Source organism: Aquarana catesbeiana, linkage group LG03, assembly GCF_042186555.1.
Source record: "Aquarana catesbeiana isolate 2022-GZ linkage group LG03, ASM4218655v1, whole genome shotgun sequence".
Lineage (NCBI taxonomy): Eukaryota > Metazoa > Chordata > Amphibia > Anura > Ranidae > Aquarana > Aquarana catesbeiana.
In genome coordinates, this window is record NC_133326.1 from 194569300 (window position 1) to 194589150 (window position 19851).

At 42.3% G+C, this 19851-nt stretch overlaps 1 protein-coding gene across 1 annotated transcript in view; it reads left to right on the forward strand.

Moving 5' to 3' along the window:
- Positions 1-19851, forward strand: part of SLC2A13 (solute carrier family 2 member 13) — a 387337-nt gene that overhangs the window by 134269 nt on the left and 233217 nt on the right. Inside the window, exon 3 of the mRNA XM_073619685.1 lies at positions 10176-10381. Within this exon, the coding sequence (XP_073475786.1) occupies positions 10176-10381 (206 nt within the window). The remainder of the gene's footprint in view (positions 1-10175; positions 10382-19851) is intronic.

Genomic DNA, 19851 nt, shown 5'->3' on the forward strand with positions numbered 1-19851 from the left:
TGAAATAAGTATATGACCCCTTCACAACATATGACTTTGTACTTGGTGGCAAAACCCTTGTTGGCAATCACAGAGGTCAGACGTTTCTTGTAGTTGACCACCAGGTTTGCACACATCCCAAGAGGGATTTTGTCCCAGCCCTCTTTGCAGATCCTCTTGAAGTCATTAAGGTTTCGAGGCTGACATTTGGTAACACGAACCTTCAGCTCCCTCCACATATTTTCTACATGGCCCCATCCATCCTCCCTTTTGATGCAGTGAAGTTGTCCTGTCCCCTTAGCAGAAAAACACCCCACAAAGCATAATGTTTCCACCACTGTGTTTGACGGTGGGGATTTTGTTCTTGGGGTCATAGGCAGCATTCCTCCTCCTCCAAACATGGAGAATTGAGTCGATTCCAAAAAGCTCAATTTTTGGTCTCATCTGACCACAACACTTTAACCCAGTTCTCCTCTGAATCATTCAGATGTTAATTAGCAAACTTCTAACGGGCCTGTACATGTGCTTTCTTGAGCAGGGGGACCTTGCGGGCGCTGCTGTCAGTCCTTCACAGCGTAGTGTGTTACCAATTGTTTTCTTGATGACTATGGTCCCAGCTGCCTTGAGATCATTGTCGAGATTCTCATCTTGGCGATGATCTTGTAGCCCATTTCAGTCTTGTGTAGGCCTACAATCTTGTCCCTGACACCCTTGGACGGCTCTTTGGTCTTGGCCATGGTGGAGAGATTGGAATCTGATTTGCTTCTGTGGACAGGTGTCTTTTATACAGGTAACAAGCTGAGATTAGGAGCACTCCCTTTTAAGAGAGTGCTCCTAATCTCAGCTCGTTACCTGTATAGAAGACAGCTGGGAGCCAGAAATCTTGCTGATTGATAGGGGATCAAATACTTATTTCACTTATTAAAATGCAAATCAATTTATAACTTGTTTGAAATGCATTTTTCTGGATATTTTTGTTATTCTGTCTCTCACTGTTAAAATAAATTTACCATTAAAATTATAGACTGATCATTTCTTTGTCAGTAGGCAAAGGTACAAAATCCGTAGGGGATTAAATACATTTTTTCCCTCGTATGTACAGTATCTCACAAAAGTGAGTACACCCCTCACATTTTTGTAAATATTTTATTATACGTTTTCATGTGACAACACTGAAGAAATGACACTTTGCTACAATGTAAAGTAGTGAGTGTACAGCTTGTATAACAGTGTAAATTTGCTGTTCCCTCAATATAACTCAACACACAGCCATTGTTTAAACCGCTGGCAACAAAAGTGAGTACACCTCTAAGTGAAAATGTCTAAATTGGGCCCAAAGTGTCAATATTTGGTGTGGCCACCATTATTTTCCAGCACTGCCTTTATCCCTCTTGGGCATGGAGTTCACCAGAGCTTCACAGGTTGCCTCTTCCAATCCTCCATGATGACACCATGAAGACCTTGCGCTCCTCAACCTTCCGTTTGAGAATGCCCCACAGATGCTAAATAGAGTTTACGTCTGGAGACATGCTTGGCCACCACATCCCAAAGGTGCTCTATTGGATTGAGAACTGGTGACTGTGGAGGCCATTGGAGTACAGTTGAGTTAACTGAATGAATGAATGAAAAATTTATAAAGCGCTGCTAATGCGAACTGAATCGCCTCAAGGCGCTAAATGCGTTTGGTGTTGTCAGCTTCTAGAAGAGGAAGGTCTTGAGTTTTTTCCTGAAAGCCAGGTGATTTTCTTCCATGCGGATGTGGGTCGGAAGTGCGTTCCATAGCCTAGGTCCTTGGACTGCGAATCTTCGTTCTCCCTTTGCTTTGTAATGGTATTTGGGAATGAGAAGGAGGTTTTGGTTAGATGATCGAAGATTGCGATTGGGTGTGTAGTGTTTTATTTTCTCTCGAAGGTATTGAGGCGCGGTTCCTTGTATGCATTTGTGGGTGAGGCAGAGGGTCTTGAATGTGATCCGGTTCTTTACGGTTAGCCAATGTAGGTTATGAGTAAGCACTCATTGTGAGTGTGAAACGCGTCAGCTGTTTCTGTACGCTTCTGCTGTAGTGTTTTGTGTTCCTTTATGATTTAGCTTTTTACCAATAAAAGCATTCATCATTACACCGGTGTGCGGCTTCCAGCTTTCCTCGATTTTCCTAGCCAATGTAGGTTCCTTAGGGATGGGGAAATTGACTCCCAGGGTTTTTTCCTGTTAACAGTCTTTACTCATTGTCATGTTCAAGTAGCCTTACTCAGGTAGGCTGTGGCATCTAAACGATGCTCACTTGTTAGAAGGGGCCCAAAGTGTGCCAAGAAAATATCCCCCACACCATTACACCACAACCACCAGCCTGAACCATTGATCCAAGGCTGGATAGATCCATGCTTTCATGTTTACGCCAAATTCTGACCCTTCCATCTGAATGTCACAGCTGAAATCGAGACTCATCAGACCAGGCAACATTTTCCCAATCTTCCATTGTCCCATTTTGGTAGGCCTGTGCGAATTGTACCCTCAGTTTCCTGTTCTTAGCTGACAGCAATGGCACCTGGTATGGTCTTTTGCTGTTGTAGCCCATCTGCTTCAAGGTTCGATGTGTTGTGCATTCAGCGATAGTATTCTGCATGGAGGGGGTGAAAGGGAGGGGGTGAAAGTGTTTGGTATTGAAGTGGTTAACCACTTCCCGCCTGCTGTCCATCAATTGACGGCTGGGAGGCGCAGCTCTCGTTCTGGGTGGACGTCATATGACGTCATATGAGATATAAAGTGGGGAAAATAATTATTTGATCCCCTGCAGATTTTGTAAGTTGCCAATTACAAAGAAATGAAGGGTTTATATTTCATTTTTTATCATAGATTTATTTCAAATGATAGGCCAGAATATCAAACAAAACTCCAGAAAAAAACACATGATACAAATGTTATAAATTGAGTTGCAGTTGAGTAAGTAAAATTAAAGTATTTGATCCCCTACCAACCAACAATAATTCTGGCTCCCACAGACTGGCTACCGTATGTGCTCATTTGGTACACAGATTAATCCTGTCAATTTTAAGAAGGTGCTCCTTTTTTTTTGTTTTAAGATATTTTTTATTAGTTTTATGACAAACAGACAAACTAAAAAAAAAAGAGAAAAAATAAGCAAAACAATATGCTTTACAAAAACAAAAACAAAACTTGGGCAATCATATAGGTATACAGCATCAAATACTAGGCTTGTACATTTGGGAGACTTATGATAATACATTGTTTAAGCATCATACATTCGTATGTAGAATACAATCAAGGTGTTGGTTACTTAGCACCAGTAAAATTCTATATATACAGTATATAGAGTGGCACGACCTACAGGCAACCTGCAATCTATTTCTATTGTGAGGGGAGCATCAGGGGGATAGCCAGCCACCCGTCCCATATTTTGTGGAATGTTTTGCTTCGTTTCCGAAGTTCAAAGGCAAGTTTGTACATTGGGATAGCATTGTTGATAAGCTTCAGCCATAGGGTTTTTAAAGAGGTCTGTGTTCCCTTCCATGACAACAGTGTAACTTTTCTAAAATAAAAGTAGAGAATGCGGAGTAGCCTTTTGGCAGGCGTTGATATTTGAAGGTCATCAAAGATGCCCAGCAGACAATTCTTGGGGTAAATAATGTTAGGGATGCCTAGAGCTCTGGAGATAAAGGAGCACACCTCTGCCCAGAGGTCCTAAACCATTGGGCATGCCCAAAAACAATGTAGGACGTTGGCTTCTTAACCGCAGCCGCGGAAACATTTAGCCATGGGTGACAAACCCATCTTTTTCAACCTGGTTGGGGTGAGGTGAGATTGATGGAAAATATTTACCTTTATAATGCTCTCTCTTGATGAAATAACTGATGTATTGTATTGTACGTGTCACTAAACTCCTCTGCAAGGGAGATGTCCATAGAGATCCATTTTTCCTGGGCCCTACTAAATCTGGGGTTAAAGTCAGTCATTAGGGCAGCGTAATAAGTAGATATAAGTTTGGTACGGTCAGGTTGTCTCAGCAGTTTCTCTAGTGGTGGTAGGTTAGTTGGGTTATCTAAGGAACTGTGCTCTGATAGCATGTCTGAGCTGATAGTAGTAAAACAGGTATGAGTGCGACAAGTCAAAGTCAAGTCTGAGCTGATGAAAGGATTTAAAGCCTTGTGCAGTGTATAGGTGACAGGTATTTAATCCCTTTGGAGTACAAACATTTAGGGTCAGGTAAAGAGTAAAGTTCCTGCCAGGTAGGGCTATTCGGGGATACCGACCATGTGTGTCGTGTTATTTTGGTGGTGATGTATTTGAACAATGAAAGGGATGTGGCCAGCATGGAGGTGCCGGGGCGGGACTTTGCCCCTATAAACAATATTGTGAAGGGTTTCCATGGAGGACGCAATGGCCCCCTCAGTGGTAGTACATGCATTTGCTGCTATCGGTTGTAGCCAGTCATGGATATGCACCAGTTGAGATGCTAGGTAGTATAGAAAGAAGTTTGGGAGTGCCAATCCTGCCAGCTGTGTCGGTAACCTTAGTGTCTCAAGCGCCACTCTGGGGGATCTGCCATTCCACATTAACGTTGTACAGATTGTGTCTATACGTTTGAAAATAGATTTAGGTATTTTGCATGGGGAGTTGGTCAGGATGTATAGCAGTCTTGGTAAATAGATCATTTTGAGGGTATTTGCCCTCCCCATGAGATCCAGGGGCAGGTCCATCCACTGTTTAGTTTGCTCCTTTAAGCGAGTTAGTAGTGGGTCTAAGTTATTGACAATGTAAGTGGACAGAGATGTCTGCACCAGAGCCCCTAGATACCTAAAGGAGGACACCACCTGCAGATTAGAGTCTGGGTGAATATGAGAAGTTGCATCTGGGTCCAAGGGGATAAGACTGGATTTGTCCCAATTCACCCTAAATCCGGAGTAGTCTCCAAATGTATTGATCTCGGATAACAATGTTTGGAGTGACACATCGGTGTCCGCCAGGTACACCAACGTGTTATCCGCATAGAGCGAGATTCGTTCCTCAATGGTGGCAATGGGGAGACCTTTTATAGATGGAGAGGAGTGGATACGTACCGCTAGTGGCTCCATGGCCAGGGCAAAGAGGAGGGGGGACAGTGGACACCCCTGTCTTGTGCCCCTATTGATTGAGAAAGACTCAGTGACTGTAGAGTTAACCCGAATACGTGCCCTCGGGGAAGCATAAGGGAGTTTTATCCACGCCACCATTCTGGGGCATACATTTTAAACACCTGGAAGAGGTACAGCCATTCCACACTGTCGAACGCTTTACATGTATCTAGGGATACTATGGCCCTTGTAGGAGGACAGTCGTGTGGGTATTGCAGATTATGGAATAGTCTGTGGATATTCATTCTGGTGGACCTTCCGGGTATAAATCCCCCCTGCTCACTGTGTACCAGGGTCGTCACTGCAGTGTTTAAACGATTTGCCAACACTTTGGCCAGAATCTTAACATCCACATTTATGAGTGATATCGGGCGGTATGATTCGCATTTAAGTGGGTCCTTGTGGGGCTTTAGTAAAAGTATAATCAAGGCTTCTCGCATAATAGGGGGAGGACTCCTATATCTAAAGCCTTGTTGTATGTGTGTAAAAGAAATGGGGATAGTATGTCTTTAAATTGTGTGTACCATTCGGTTGGATAGGCAGCCAAACCGTGAGTTTTATGAGTAGGCATTTGTGAGATAGCTACTAGCGATTTCTTCAACTGAGATAGGTGCCTCTAGGTCATCTTTCTGTTCAGAAAGGGAGGGGAGAGGTATGTCGGCTAAGTATTCAGTTAGTTGGGCTTCGTTGTACTCAGCTCTGGAGATATATAGGTCTTTGTAGAAATTTAAAAAGGTTTTCATGATGTCCCCAGGGGTGTCGCTAATTTGGCCCTGTGTGGTAAGTATACGCGGAATGGATATGGGGGGGTAATCCGCTCTGGCCAGGTATGCCAAGAGACGTCCAGCTTTGTTACCGTGCTCAAATGATTTTTGAGTAGCATGTCTCTTGTGTCGGGGGTCGAGTTAGAGGCATAAACAGATTCTGCTTATACCATGGCAGTTCCCAGTTCCCCCGTAAGTTGCCTATTGTTTTTCCGTAGGACTCCTGTAATGGACATAAAGGTGCCCCTCAATGTGGACTTAAATGCTTCCCATTCTGTGGAGGGGTCTACTGTTCCCAAGTTGTCCTTCCAATAGCCCGTAATACCCTTTCTGCACTCTCCCTGCACCACCTCATCCTCCAACCAGTAAGAGTTCAGATGCCAGCTAGCAGGGCCCGAACCTGGGAGGAGAGCAAGGTTCACAGAGAGAGGAGCGTGCTCCGAGACTCCTCTGGGTAGGTACGAGACTGCAGTGACAACGGGAAGGGTATCCACTGTGGTAAATGCCATGTCAATCCGAGACATGGTGTGGAAGGAATCCGAGTGGCAAGAATACTGGCTCACGTCCGGATACTCCCAGCGCCATGTCTCTGTAAGATCATATACCTGCATCCAATTCAGAAGGGAGGGAAAAGATCTACCACCACCTCCCAAGCGGTCCATGGCTGGGTCACTAGGGCATTAAAGTCCCCTATATAAAGTATCGGTCCAGGGGGTCTAGTCAGCAGCTTAAGTGACAATTAAGATAGTACCTCCACCGAAAATGGGGGAGGAATATAAACGTTCACAAGAGTAAACGTCACAGAGGAAATTTGTATGGTTAGTATAATAAATCTCCCCTCTGGGTCTGTGGTTACTTGTATGGTTTCAGCGGGAAGGGATTTAGCTAGTAGCATAGATACCCCCCTGAAATAGTTTGTGTGGGTAGAGTGATAAGGTTTTGCCAACCATGGACGCCCAAGGGTTCTCACTTTAGTGCCGGTGAGGTGAGTTTCTTGGAGACATATAATATGGGGACGGCATTTTTTTTGTAAACCGAAAAGACTAGGGATCTCTTTTGGGGTGCATTCATTCCTCTAGTGTTCCATGACACTATCTTCAAGGGCTTTGCCATTCTTAGTCATACATCATATCACAGTCACATAGAAATGTAAATGCCTTCACACTTAATACCTGGTAGGCCAAGCCACTCTGAGCATATCTAAACATATCTTCAGGATACTGCAAATAACTGCCTCTGCATGAGCTATCAGTTAATAAACCAGAAAAAAACCCATAAACTGTCCTGGGCAGTACCCGTAGAAGATGCAAAAAAAATCAAAAATGAGAGTGTCCCAAAAAAGAGAAAAAAAGAGCAAAAAAACCTTTGCCCCCCTCCCCTGCTCAGCCAACCCCAACATAGCGAGCCTTGGATCCCTGAACTGAAGAAACCTGAAGGGCCCCTTTAAACTGGGGGAGAACTGTCCTGTGGCCTAGCCACCAACTGGTGTGGGGTGATAGTGGAATCCAGAGTGACTCCTGAACAGTTCTGCGTATGGGGAATGTAGCATAGTTCAATAGTAGATGGAACAAATTACATAGTTAAAGGCCAGTAGCCTGTATAGGGGGACTCAGATCTGACGATAGGAAGGAGGTCTGTTCTGTAAGGGTGGTGGATGACAGGATAACAGTTCACAGTTCTGCTGTAGGGGGGGTGGAATATCCTTATGGAAAACCAAAACACTCCGCTGGGCATAGTAGAGGAACTCCCATGTGTAGGGAGAAAGGTGTCTCCACATTCAGCTCAGGGCAAGTGTAGATGGGGATTGTAGGGGTTAGAGCCTCAGGCTTTAAACTGCTCTGCATCTTGGTGGAACTCCATATCGGTCATTGAACCATGCCATGGCCTCCTTGGGGCTGGTGTGGAATTGCGCCTTGCCATCATGAATGATGTGCAGCTTTGCAGGGAAAAGCATGGCATAGGAGAGGCACTCTGTGCGTAATCAAGCCTTTACTGCTGCAAAGCTGATGCGCTGCCTCTGGACATCCGCTGAAAAGTCAGGGTATACTGAAATGGTATTGCCATTGTATTTTAAGGGGCCTTTCTCACTGTCTAGGTGAAAGATGGCAACCTTGTCTTGAAAGTTGAGGAGCTGGGCAATAATGGAGCAGGGTGGTGCTCCAGAGGGTGGGGGGTGCGGAGGGGTGCGATGTGCCCGCTCAATCACATGGGAAAAGGATGGTGCGTCAGACCCAAAAATTTCCCTTAGCCAGTTATAAAGGAACTTTTCAGGGCGAGGACCCTCTGCACGTTCAAGGAAGCCCACGAATCGCAGGTTGTTCCTTCGGGAACGATTTTCCATGTCATAAATTTTGGCGCAAAGGGCCGCCATTTCCCCTGTATGATCCCTCACTGTGGCAGATAGGGGATGGACAACATCCTCAAGGGAGCTAATGCGTTCCTCTGCTTCCCCTGCCCTATCCCCTAAGTTTTGTACATCTTGCTTCAGGAGAAAAAAGTCCATGCATACTGACGCTATCTGAGCAGTGAGGGAGGCTTTACAGTCCTGAATAGCAAGCATAATGGAGGCTAGGGTAGGTTCAGTGGAGGGGGAGCCTGGGCTGCAGTTATCTTCACTGTCCATGTGGAGGCTCTGGAACTGCAGTGGGTCAGGCTGTGTGTCTCTAGTAGCAGGGGCAATGTCACTCACCATTGCAGCCTGTTGTTTGTGGAGAGCAGAGACCAACGGCTGCAGCAGCATGTCATGCTGCTCTGCCTGTGTCCTGGAGCCATCTTGCCTTCGGTTCCTGGCCGCCTGTCCCGCCGTCGATACTGTTGCGGGGGCCCGTATTTTACAATGGATGCCAGCCTGGAATGTTCCCACAGCCGTGGGGAACAATTTAAGACCTTTCTGGAGCAAATCGGGCTCAGGATGACTGCAGGATGCCGCTCGGAAGCTGGAGATGTGGCTTTACATTTCTGCTCTCTCTGCCATCTGGACACACCCACTAAGAAGGCGCTCCTAAAGACTACTCGTTATGTGTATAAAAGACACCTGTCTACAGAATCTTTCTTCCATTCAGACCTCACAATCATGGGCAAGATTAAAGAGCGGTGCCTGGTTTCCACATAAATGAGGTTGTTTTACCCTCCCCATGTCCTCCTAAGACCCCTTTCACACTGAGGCGCTTTACAGGTGCTACAGCGCTAAAAATAGTGCCTGTAATGCTGCCAGCATTGCTGCAGAGGTTGAAGGGGTGGGAGGTCAGCCTGTCAGTGTTCAGACCATATGCTGCACACTGCATCAAATTGATCTGCATGGCTGTTGTCCCAGAAGGAAACCTCTTTTAAAGATGATGCACAAGAAAGCCCGCAATCAGTTTGCTGAAGACAAGCAGACTAAGGACATGGATTACTGGAACCATGTCCTGTGGTCTGATGAGACCAAGATAAACTTATTTGGTTCAGATGGTGTCAAGCGTGTGTGGCGGCAACCAGGTAAGGAGTATAAAGACAGGTGTCTTGCCTACAGTCAAACATGGTGGTCTGGGGCTGCATGAGTGCTGCCTGCACTGGGGAGCTGCAATTTATTGATGGAACTATGAATGCCAACATGTACTGTGACATACTGAAGCCGAGCATGATCCCTTGCCGCAGGGCAGTATTCCAATATAAGGACCCCAAACACACCTCCAAGATTACCACTGCCTTGCTAAAGAAGCTGAGGGCAAAGGTGATGGACTAGCCAAGCATGTTTCCAGACCTAAACCCTATTGAGCATCTGTGGGGCATCCTCAAATGAAAGGTGAAGGAGCGCAAGGTCCACCAGCTCCGTGATGTTGTCATGGAGGAGTGGAAGAGGACTCCAGTGGCAACCTGTGAAGCTCTGGTGAACTCCATGCCCAAGAGGGTTAAGGCAGTGCTGGAAAATAATGGTGGCCACACAAAATGTTGACACTTTGAGCCCAATTTAGACATTTTCACTTAGGGGTGTACTCACTTTTGTTGCCAGCAGTTTAGACAATAATGGCTGTGTGATGAGTTATTTTGAGGGGACAGCAAATTTGCACCATTATACAAGCTGTACACTCACTACTTTACATTGTAGAAAAGTGTTGTTTCTTCAATGTTGTCACATGAAAAGATAAAATAAAATATTTACAAAAATTTGAGAGGTGTACTCACTTTTGTGAGACACTGTATATCTTGTGGTTTTTGATCTGTAAATACTTTTCTATTTTCTGTAGTCTTTCATTGGAATATTTTTGAAATGTGGTGCTATTCTATTTATGCAGCCATTTTCATTTTCTTTTTCTTTTTACAGGTACATGCTTGGCCTGTCTGCAGTTCCAGCTGTTTTTCAGTTTATTGGCTTTTTGTTTCTACCAGAAAGTCCACGTTGGCTTATACAAAAAGGCCAAACACAGAAAGCCCGAAGAGTTTTATCTCAAATTCGGGGAAATCAAACAATTGATGAAGAGTATGACAGCATTAAGAATAGTATTGATGAGGAGGAAAAAGGAGGAGCAGGTCAGTAAATCTATTGAAATGTGTGTTTGGCTCATCAGCCATGTACTGTATATATTACACTTTATATGTAAAAGTAAGGACAACTATTAAAGAAGTTCAATAGCCACAGTGTACATTTTCTCATTATATTGCATTGTAAAAGCAATATAAACAATTTCTATTTTTGACAATCCAATATAAGCTTTTTTACTAGTTAGTCCAAGTTAGCCCAAGTTAGCCCAATTTTTTTTTGTATAATACAAAAGATGATGTTATGCCGAGTAAATAGATACCTAACATGTCATGCTTTAAAATTGCGCACACTTGTGGAATGGCGCAAAACTTTCAGTGCTCAAAAATCTTCATAGGCAACGCTTTAATAATTTTTTTTACAGGTTACATGTTTAGAGTTGTAGAGGAGGTCTAGTGCTAGAATTATTGCTCCCGCTCGAATGATCGCGACGATACCTCACTTGTGTGGTTTGAACGCCATTTACATATGCTAAAACAAAACAAGTCTTTATTCTGGTTAAATTAGTAAACTATGAGAACTAATGAAGGTGCTATATATAATCAGAGAATGGTTCAGGTTCTATTATTTTATTATATAGATTATATATGGCACTTTCATTAGTTCTCAAAGTTTACTAATTTAACCAACATAAGGACTTGTTTTAATAAAATCAGGACTGTTGGTAGCTGTATAGATCACAGTGTCATTTTTATTTTTTATTTCTACATTCTGTAACAGCCCTGTACTTGACCAGTGAAATTTCAGCATTTATGAGGCTGTTACAGAATGCTGAAGTAAAAAATAAAAATCTGCTGTCCAGTAGATTCCTTTCATTAGACGCTTATTTGTCTGGGGGAATCTTATTGACTGCCTGCATCCTGACGCAAAGGTTTTTAAACGTAAGCCACTACCTCACCAGCCACTGACCTCTCCGCACTTCCCTGTTCCCTGGCTTTGTAGCATTTCCTCTGCTGTTTATAGTCAATTTCTAAGGACTACATATCCCATGGTATCTTGCTGCCTGCAAGCAGTAATTGCTGTACTAACTTTGCCTTCTGAAATTCCTCCTTTCTGTACTTCAAAGGGCAAACATTGTGAATTCTGCGACACAGTGCTGCACAGGGCATAGTGAATACATGTCACAGAATTTAAGCAAGTACAGTGGGGAAAATAATTATTTGAAAGTAAATATTTGATCCCCTGCAGTTTTTGTAAGTTTCCCCACTTACAAAGAAATGAAGAGTCTATACTTTTTATCATGGGTGTATTTTGAAAGATAGAGACAGAATATCAACCAAAAATCCAGAAAAAATATGATACAAATGTTGTAAATTGAGTGAGTGAAATAACTATGTGAGTGAGTGAAATAAGTATTTGATCCCCTACCAACCAACAATAATTCTGGCTTCCTCAGACTGGCTACAGTATATGCTCATGTGGTACACAGATTAGTCCTGTCAATTAAAGAAGGTATTCCTAACAACAACTCGTTATGTGCATAAGACACCTGTCCACGGAATCTTTCTTCCATTCAAACCTCACTATCATGGGCAAGACCAAAGAGCTGTAAGAGGATGTCAGGGACAAGATTGTACACCTGCACAAGGCTGGAATGGGTTACAAGACCATTAGCAAGAAGTTTGGTGAGAAGGAGACAACTGTTGGAGCGATTATTCACAAATGGATGAAATACGAAATAACCATCAATCGCCCTTGGTCTGGAACTCCATGAAAGATTTCGCCTCATTGGGTAAGTATGATCATGAGAAAAGTGAGGGATCAGCCCAGAACTACATGGAAAGAGCTTGTAAATGATCTCAAGGCAGCTGGGACCACAGTCACCAAACAAACCATTGGTAAAACAATGCACCGCCATGGATGAAAATCCTGCAGCGCCTGCAAGGTCCACCTCCTCAAGAAGGCATATGTACAGGCCCGTCTGTTTGCAAATAAACATCTAAATGATTCGGAGAAGGATTGGGAGAAAATGCTGTGGTCACATGAGACCAAAATTGAGTTCTTTGGCATTACCTCGACTCACCGTGTTTGGAGGAAGAAAGTGACAGCCAAGAAACCTTAAAGTGGAAGTCCATGCAAAAACAAAAATCCCTGCATCTATAGACACTAGGGATCTATCACTAACCTCTCTATCCCTGTAAAGAAAAAATTAGTATACATACCTACTTGGAAGCTGATCTGACCCGCTCCGTTCGGATCCCACGCTGAGCTGTCAGCCACGGCTTCACTGTATAGGCGGGTGCAGAGGAGATGGACGACAACAGAATCCCCACAGTAACTCTATGGGTGATGTCACTTCCCATTCATTTTACAGCCATTGTTAGCCGTGTCCTCTGCAGAGCTTCCGCTGCTGGAGATCGGGTCGGAGCGGGTCAGATCAGCTTCCAAAAAGGTTTGCATACTCATTTATTCTTAACAGGGATAGGGAGGTTAGTGTTAGATCTGTGATGTCCATAGATGCAGGGATTTTAGTTTTTGCATGGACTTCCACGTTAAGGATGTAGAGAAAATCCATAAAGAAGAGTGAACCAAAATTCCTCCTGAGATATGTGCAAACCTGGTAACCAACTACAAGAAAGTCTTACCTCTGTGCTTGCCAACAAGGGTTTCTCCACCAAGTACTAAGTCATGTTTTGCTTGGAAGATCAAATACTTACAGTATTTTACTCACCTAACTGCAACTCAATTTATAACCTTTGTATTGTGTTTTTTCTGGATTTGTGGTTGATATTCTATCTCTATCATTTAAAATACACCTATGATGGTAAAAATCATAGACCTTTCATTTCTTTGTAAGTGGGCAAACTTACAAAACCCGCAGGGGATCAAATTAATTATTTTCCCCACTGTAAATTGTGTGGCTCTTCACAAAGTAGGTTTACAAACTTCAAGATCATTAAAGTGTATGTAAATCCAACATTTCATAATCCTGATATATGTCTTCTGTACCTTGTATGAAAAAGTATCCTATTTTCTTTGTATTGCTTCCTTTGTGTGAAATTTCTGGTGTTCCTGTGGGCCCCTCTGCTTTCCTATCAAAAACTGACCACACTAAGCAGGAGAGCACATCGTGGCCAGTTCTCTAGCTATGCTGGGAACTAAATGTGTTCTCCAATGGTCAGACCATTCACTGGGAATCTCTGTGTACTGCTGCTTCTCCTCCTCCCAGCTCTTATGCAGCTGAAAACAGATGAAACAGTGGATACAGTATGTGATCACTTATAAAAAAGGAAAAAAAGGTATTTGTTTTATTTTTTTTTATTTTTTTAGATCTATGCACAAATGTGTTGCCTTTTTTTATTTCACTTTTAAACTGAATGGGCTGTTTTACAATGTGAGGGTTTACAATCGTTTTAGGAATTAATAGGAGTGGGCTAGAAATAATTAAAATGCAGTGGGGAAATGAATATACGATTTTACATTTTTACCATACCTACTTTTAACCAGTTCCTCTGGAGCAATGTTTTAATTTTCACACACATGTTAAAATCAGAATTTTTGCCTATACAGTTACTTAAACACTAGAACACTTTAAATATTTTCTGAATGCTAAGGCCCTGTAGAATAAAAACGTGTATGTGTGTGTAAGCTGCGCTTGCCCTAAAAAACTACTCTTATTTTTTTTGTAGACTAATAGTTCAATGCTCAATAGTTTTTTTTTTTAAATTGTACTTTTATTACATTTTTATCACATAAAGAATACATTAAAAACATAGTACATAAGGAACTGCAATGTGCGTTTATCCATTTGCCAGTGTCAAATGTATTTTTCACCAGAAAATTTGCAAACACAGTCTATATATATATTCATAACAGGGTGATCTTTTAGTCAATTCCCAGATGAATAAAAATGTTTCACAGTTATAAACTAAACAACCTTAACCAACTAAACACTTACACCTATAGCAATGAGTAGTAGATACTTAAAACTACGTAGTTCTTATTCCTCAGACATCATGGGCAGATAAACATTTTAGTCCTCATCCCAGCCTATTAGACTCATCACCTTGTCCTCACTTCAGGAGTTCATCCCACATTCAGGAAATTCACAGGTAAAGTTCAGTCCATTCTCCCCATATTTTCATGAATTTACCAGCACACCCCCTAGCTTCATATGCGAGTTTATATGTCGGTAATACCTGATTAATCAGGTTTTTCCATTGGTTAAGGGAAATTAGTGTGGAGTATATCCACTGCAAACCTACCACTTTCCTGGCATAATATAATAGGAAACGTAGGAATTGGGTTTGATATGAACTTAACTCCACATCCTCGAAAATTCCCAGTATACACCACTTTGGACTGCAGATATTGGGTAGATTCAAGTTAGTTGCAATAAAGTGGGTTACTTGTGACCAAAACAGTCATATTTTTTCGCAGCTTCAGAGCATGTGGAGTAGATCGCCTGTGTTCTTATGACATTTATGGCAGATGGGACTGGATAGTTTCCGCATACGGAAGAGCCTCATAGGAGTGTAATAAATTCTATGGAAGGTACTTAATTGTATAATTCTGTCCCTAGCAGAAATTGCAGTGACATAATACGTATTTAGGAGTTCTTCCCAGTTTTCATCTGAGAGATCTGGTATATCTGCTAACCAATGTTTTTTCAGAGCCTGTAATCGAGTGGATCTATGTTGCCCCAACGTCTTATAATAAGTGGAGATCAAACCTGTGTGTTCTGGTTGTATTAATGCTCCCTCTATGGTAGAGTTTTGAAAGACCACGTCTTTAAGACCTAGTTGGGACATGGCTGCATTTGAAGATATTTAAAACTCTATGAGTTGGGTATCCCAAGTTCCTGTCGTAGTATTGGGAAAGATTTAAATTGGCCTTGGTCATATAATTGATGTATGTATTTTAATCCCTTGGTAGCCCAGAGGCAGGTGTCCGGTAGGTCATAGAAGTGAGGAAATGTGGGGTTAAACCATATAGGATGATTAGGGGATATAGGAGCTGGGTCATCCGGAACCAGAGGGAGACATTATTCATATATCTTAAGAGAAAGCTGTATTATTTCTGTACCCTCAGCATCTCTAACTGTTTTCCGAAATGTTAAGTTAGTTAAAGCTTCATAGGATGAGAGCAGGGCTGCCTCTGCCGCAGTAGCAGCGTTATCCAGCTGTGGAAAATGTAGACCAATTGTGAAGCGTAATAATATAGTCTTAAATTTGGTAGATCTAAGCCACCCTGAGTTGTAGGTAATTGTAGTGTAGTCAAAGCTATTCTAGGGTTTTTAGGGAACCACAGAAATGTCGACAATAAAGAATCAATTTCCTGAAAGATTTTCTTCGGTACATACACCGGGCTATTTGCCAAAATATATAAGAATTTGGGCAAAAACACCATTTTTAATAAGTCTGCTCTACCCATTAGTGTCAACGGCAGGTTTGCCCAGCTGGTTATTTTGCTTTTAAAGGATTCTATGCACAGTAGGAGATTATTTATAGCATTCTGTTTTTATTGAAAAAATTTTTAAATTTACATAACAAACAAAGAAGAAAAAAAAAAAGAGGGAAAAAAAGAAAAGACTAGCATTAATCTCATCCAATGGGTGCCAATAAAAAAAAAAAAAGAGAAAAAAAAGTGTACCACATTATAATAATATATAAAACATAAAACAAAGATATACCAACACACTGCAGGGGTCTCAAAAAAAAAATCATAAACAAACAAGGGAGAGACAACCTCTGGTCATACTCCAGACCCGTGATGGCGGACCCCGGAACCACAGACGTCCCGACCACACTCCCCTACCCTCCCCACACTCAAGGGAGGCATGGTCCCAAAACATCCCCTGCACCAAGTTCCGCCAGCACCGCCCAAGACCATACATCCCTAAACCCTAATAGGGATATCCCTGCCTTATTTTCTTTCATCATTTAGATAAGATAAAATATATAATTTCCTACTCCCTTTCTTCAACTCCCACAGTAATATTAGCTATAATCACCCAAACACACACACAGACACAACACAAAAAAAAGTAAATGAAGAAAAAGGAAAAAAAAAAAAAAAAGAGACCATAATGTTCTGATTAAATCCACTGCCCGAAATAGTTGTTCAAACCAGAATCGCCTCGCTCAAACCGCCTCTCCACTAGTTTCATATCCTAACTCCAAACTACATACAGATTCCGTAGTTCAGGGGATTCCCTTAGCACTTTTCAAGGAAGCCAAGTTTGATGACATTGTTCATACGTGTCCAATTCCTGTGATAGAAGAGTCTCCATCCTTTCAACATGGTCTAGAATCCAGTCAGCGATGGAGCATGTGCCGACCGCCAATGGCGCGGTATTACTGCTTTTGCAGCTGTCAACCAGTGTCCTAAAAAGGCCTTTTTTAATGCTTTTGTACGAGCCAGGTAAGATGGATAATAAAGTAATTTGAGGTGTGTTGGGAATAGTCACCCCAGTTGCACGGGTATGAAGCTGCAGTATCATGTCCCAAAAATTATGTACCAAAGGACATTCCCACCAAATATGTAATAAAGAACCTTTGGCAGAATGACAACGCCAACACAGGTCTGAAACATTTGGATATATCCGGTGAAGCAACAACGGACATCTATACCACCGAGAGCGAAGCTTAAAATTCATCTCGTGAGCCTTGATTGCTAACGACAAACTATGTGTAAGAATAAACGCTTTTTTCCATACCTCTGGCTTAATTTCAACATTCAAGTCCATTTTCCACTTATTTGTGAACTCCGGGAGACATGTATGGTAGGAGATTATTTATAATATAATTGGAAATCGGCAATTGTATCTCAACTCCCAAATATTTAAACACTGACGTGATTTGTAATGGACAGTCTAAGGGAAGATCAAATGGAAGGGAGTGATCCACAGGGAAGACACTGTACTTGGTCCAGTTCACCTTGAAACCAGAGAAGGTTCCAAAATTTCTAATTAGTTGGAGTATTATAGGGATCGTAACCCATAACCCAGATGGCACAACCCCCCCCCCCCCCAAATGACCCCATTTTGGAAAGTAGACACCCCAAGCTATTTGCTGAGAGGCATGTTGAGTCCATGGAATATTTAATATTTTGCCACAAGTTGCGGGTAAATGACAAACTTTTTTTTTTTTTTTTTTGCACAAAGTTGTCACTAAATGATATATTGCTCAAATATGCCATGGGCATATGTGGAATTACACCTCAAAATACATTTTGCTGCTTCTCCTGAGTACAGGGATACCACATGTGTGGGACTTTTTGGGAGCCTATCTGCGTACGGGTCCCGAAAACTAATCACTGCCTTTCTAAGGGCGTACATTTTTTATTTCACTCATCACTACCTATCACAGTTTCGAAAACCATAAAATGCCAAGATGGCACAACCCCCCCCCCAAATAACCCCATTTTGGAAAGTAGACACCCCAAGCTATTTGCTGAGAGGCATGATGAGTATTTTGCAGCTCTTATTTGTTTTTGAAAATTAAGAAAGAAAAGAAAAATGTATTTTTTTTTTTTCTTTTTTAAATTTTCTAAACTTTGTGACAAAAAGTGAGGTCTGTAAAATACTCACCATAACTCTCAGCAAATAGCTTGGGGTGTCTACTTTCCAAAATGGGGTCATTTGGGGGGGGGGGGTTGTGCCATCTGGGCATTCCATGGCCTCCGAAACTGTGATAGGCAGTGAGGAGTGAAATCAAAAATTTACACCCTTAGAAACCCTGAAGGCGGTGCTTGGTTTCAGAGGTCCCATACGCGGCTAGGCTCCCAAAAAGTCTCACACATGTGATATTCCGTACTCAGGAGAAGCAACAGATTGTATTTTGGGGTGTAATTTCACATATGCCCATGGCATGTTTGAGCAATATATCATTTAGTGACAACTTTGTGCAAAAAAAAAAAATAAAATTTGTCTTTTTCCCGCAACTTATGTCACAATATAAAATATTCCATGGACTCAACATGCCTCTCAGCAAATAGCTTGGGGTGTCTACTTTCCAAAATGGGGTAATTTTTGGGGGGGGTTTGAACTGTCCTGGCATTTTATGCACAACATTTAGAAGCTTATGTCACACATCACCCACTCTTCTAACCACTTCAAGACAAAGCCCTTTCTGACACTTTTTGTTTACATGAAAAAATAATTTTTTTTTTTGCAAGAAAATGACTTTGAACCCCCAAACGTTATATAAGTAAAGGCCCTACAGATTAAAATGGTGGGTGTTTTATTCTTTTTCTCACACAGTATTTGCGCAGCGATTTTTCAACTGCATTTTTTTGGGAAAAAAACTTTTTTTAAATTTTAATGCACTAAAACACACTATATTGCCCAAATGTTTGATGAAATCAAAAAGATGAGCTTAGGCTGAGTACATGAATACCAAACACGACATGCTTTAAAATTGCGCACAAACGTGCAGTGGCGACAAACTACATACATTTTTAAAAGCCTTTAAAAGCCTTTACAGGTTACCACTTTAGATTTACAGAGGAGGTCTACTGCTAAAATTACTGCCCTCAATCTGACCTTCATGGTGATACCTTACATGCATGGTGTAATAGCTGTTTACATTTGACGCAAGACTGACGCTTGCGTTCGCCTTTGCGCAAGAGCACGGGGGACAGGGGTGCTTTTTTTTTTTTTTGCTTTTTTATCTTATTTTTAAACTGTTCCTTAGCAATAGGTAGTGACAGGTACTCTTTTTTGAAAAAAATTGGGGTCTATTAGACCCTAGATCTCTCCTCTGCCCTCAAAGCATCTGACCACACCAAGATCGGTGTGATAAAATGCTTTCCCAATTTCCCAATGGCGATGTTTACATCCGGCGAAATCTAATGCCGCGTACACACGAGCGGACTTTACGGCGGACTTTGCCCGGCGGACTGGATTTCGTCGGACAATTCGATGTGTGTGGGCTCCAGCGGACTTTGTTTTCTCAAAAGTTGGACGGACTTAGATTTTAAACTTGTTTAAAATTTATCCGTTGAAATCGAGTCCGGTCGAAAAGTCCGCTCGTCTGTATGCTAGTTCGACGGACAAAAAGGCACGCTAGGGCAGCTATTGGCTACTGGCTATGAACTTCCTTGTTTTAGTCCGGTCGTACGTCATCACGTACGAATTCGACGGACTTTGGTGGATTGTGTGTAGGCAAGTCCGTTCATTCACAAAGTCCGTCGGAAAGTACGTCGAAAAATCCGCCGGGCAAAGTCCGCCGTAAAGTCCGACCGTGTGTACGCGGCATAAGTCATGAAATGCTCATAGCTTCCGGTTTCTTAGACCATAGAGATGATTGGAGCCATTCTGGTCTCTGATCAGCTGTATGGTCAGCTGGCCGAATCACCGGCTGCATTCTCAGGTTCCCTGTTGGGACAGGAGAGCCAGAGAAAAACATGGAAGATGGTGGGAGGGAGGGGTTATTCCCTCCCACTGCTTGTAAAAGCAGTCTAGTGGCTAATTAGCCGCTAGGATTGCTTTTACATGAAAGCCGACCGCTGGCTGAAA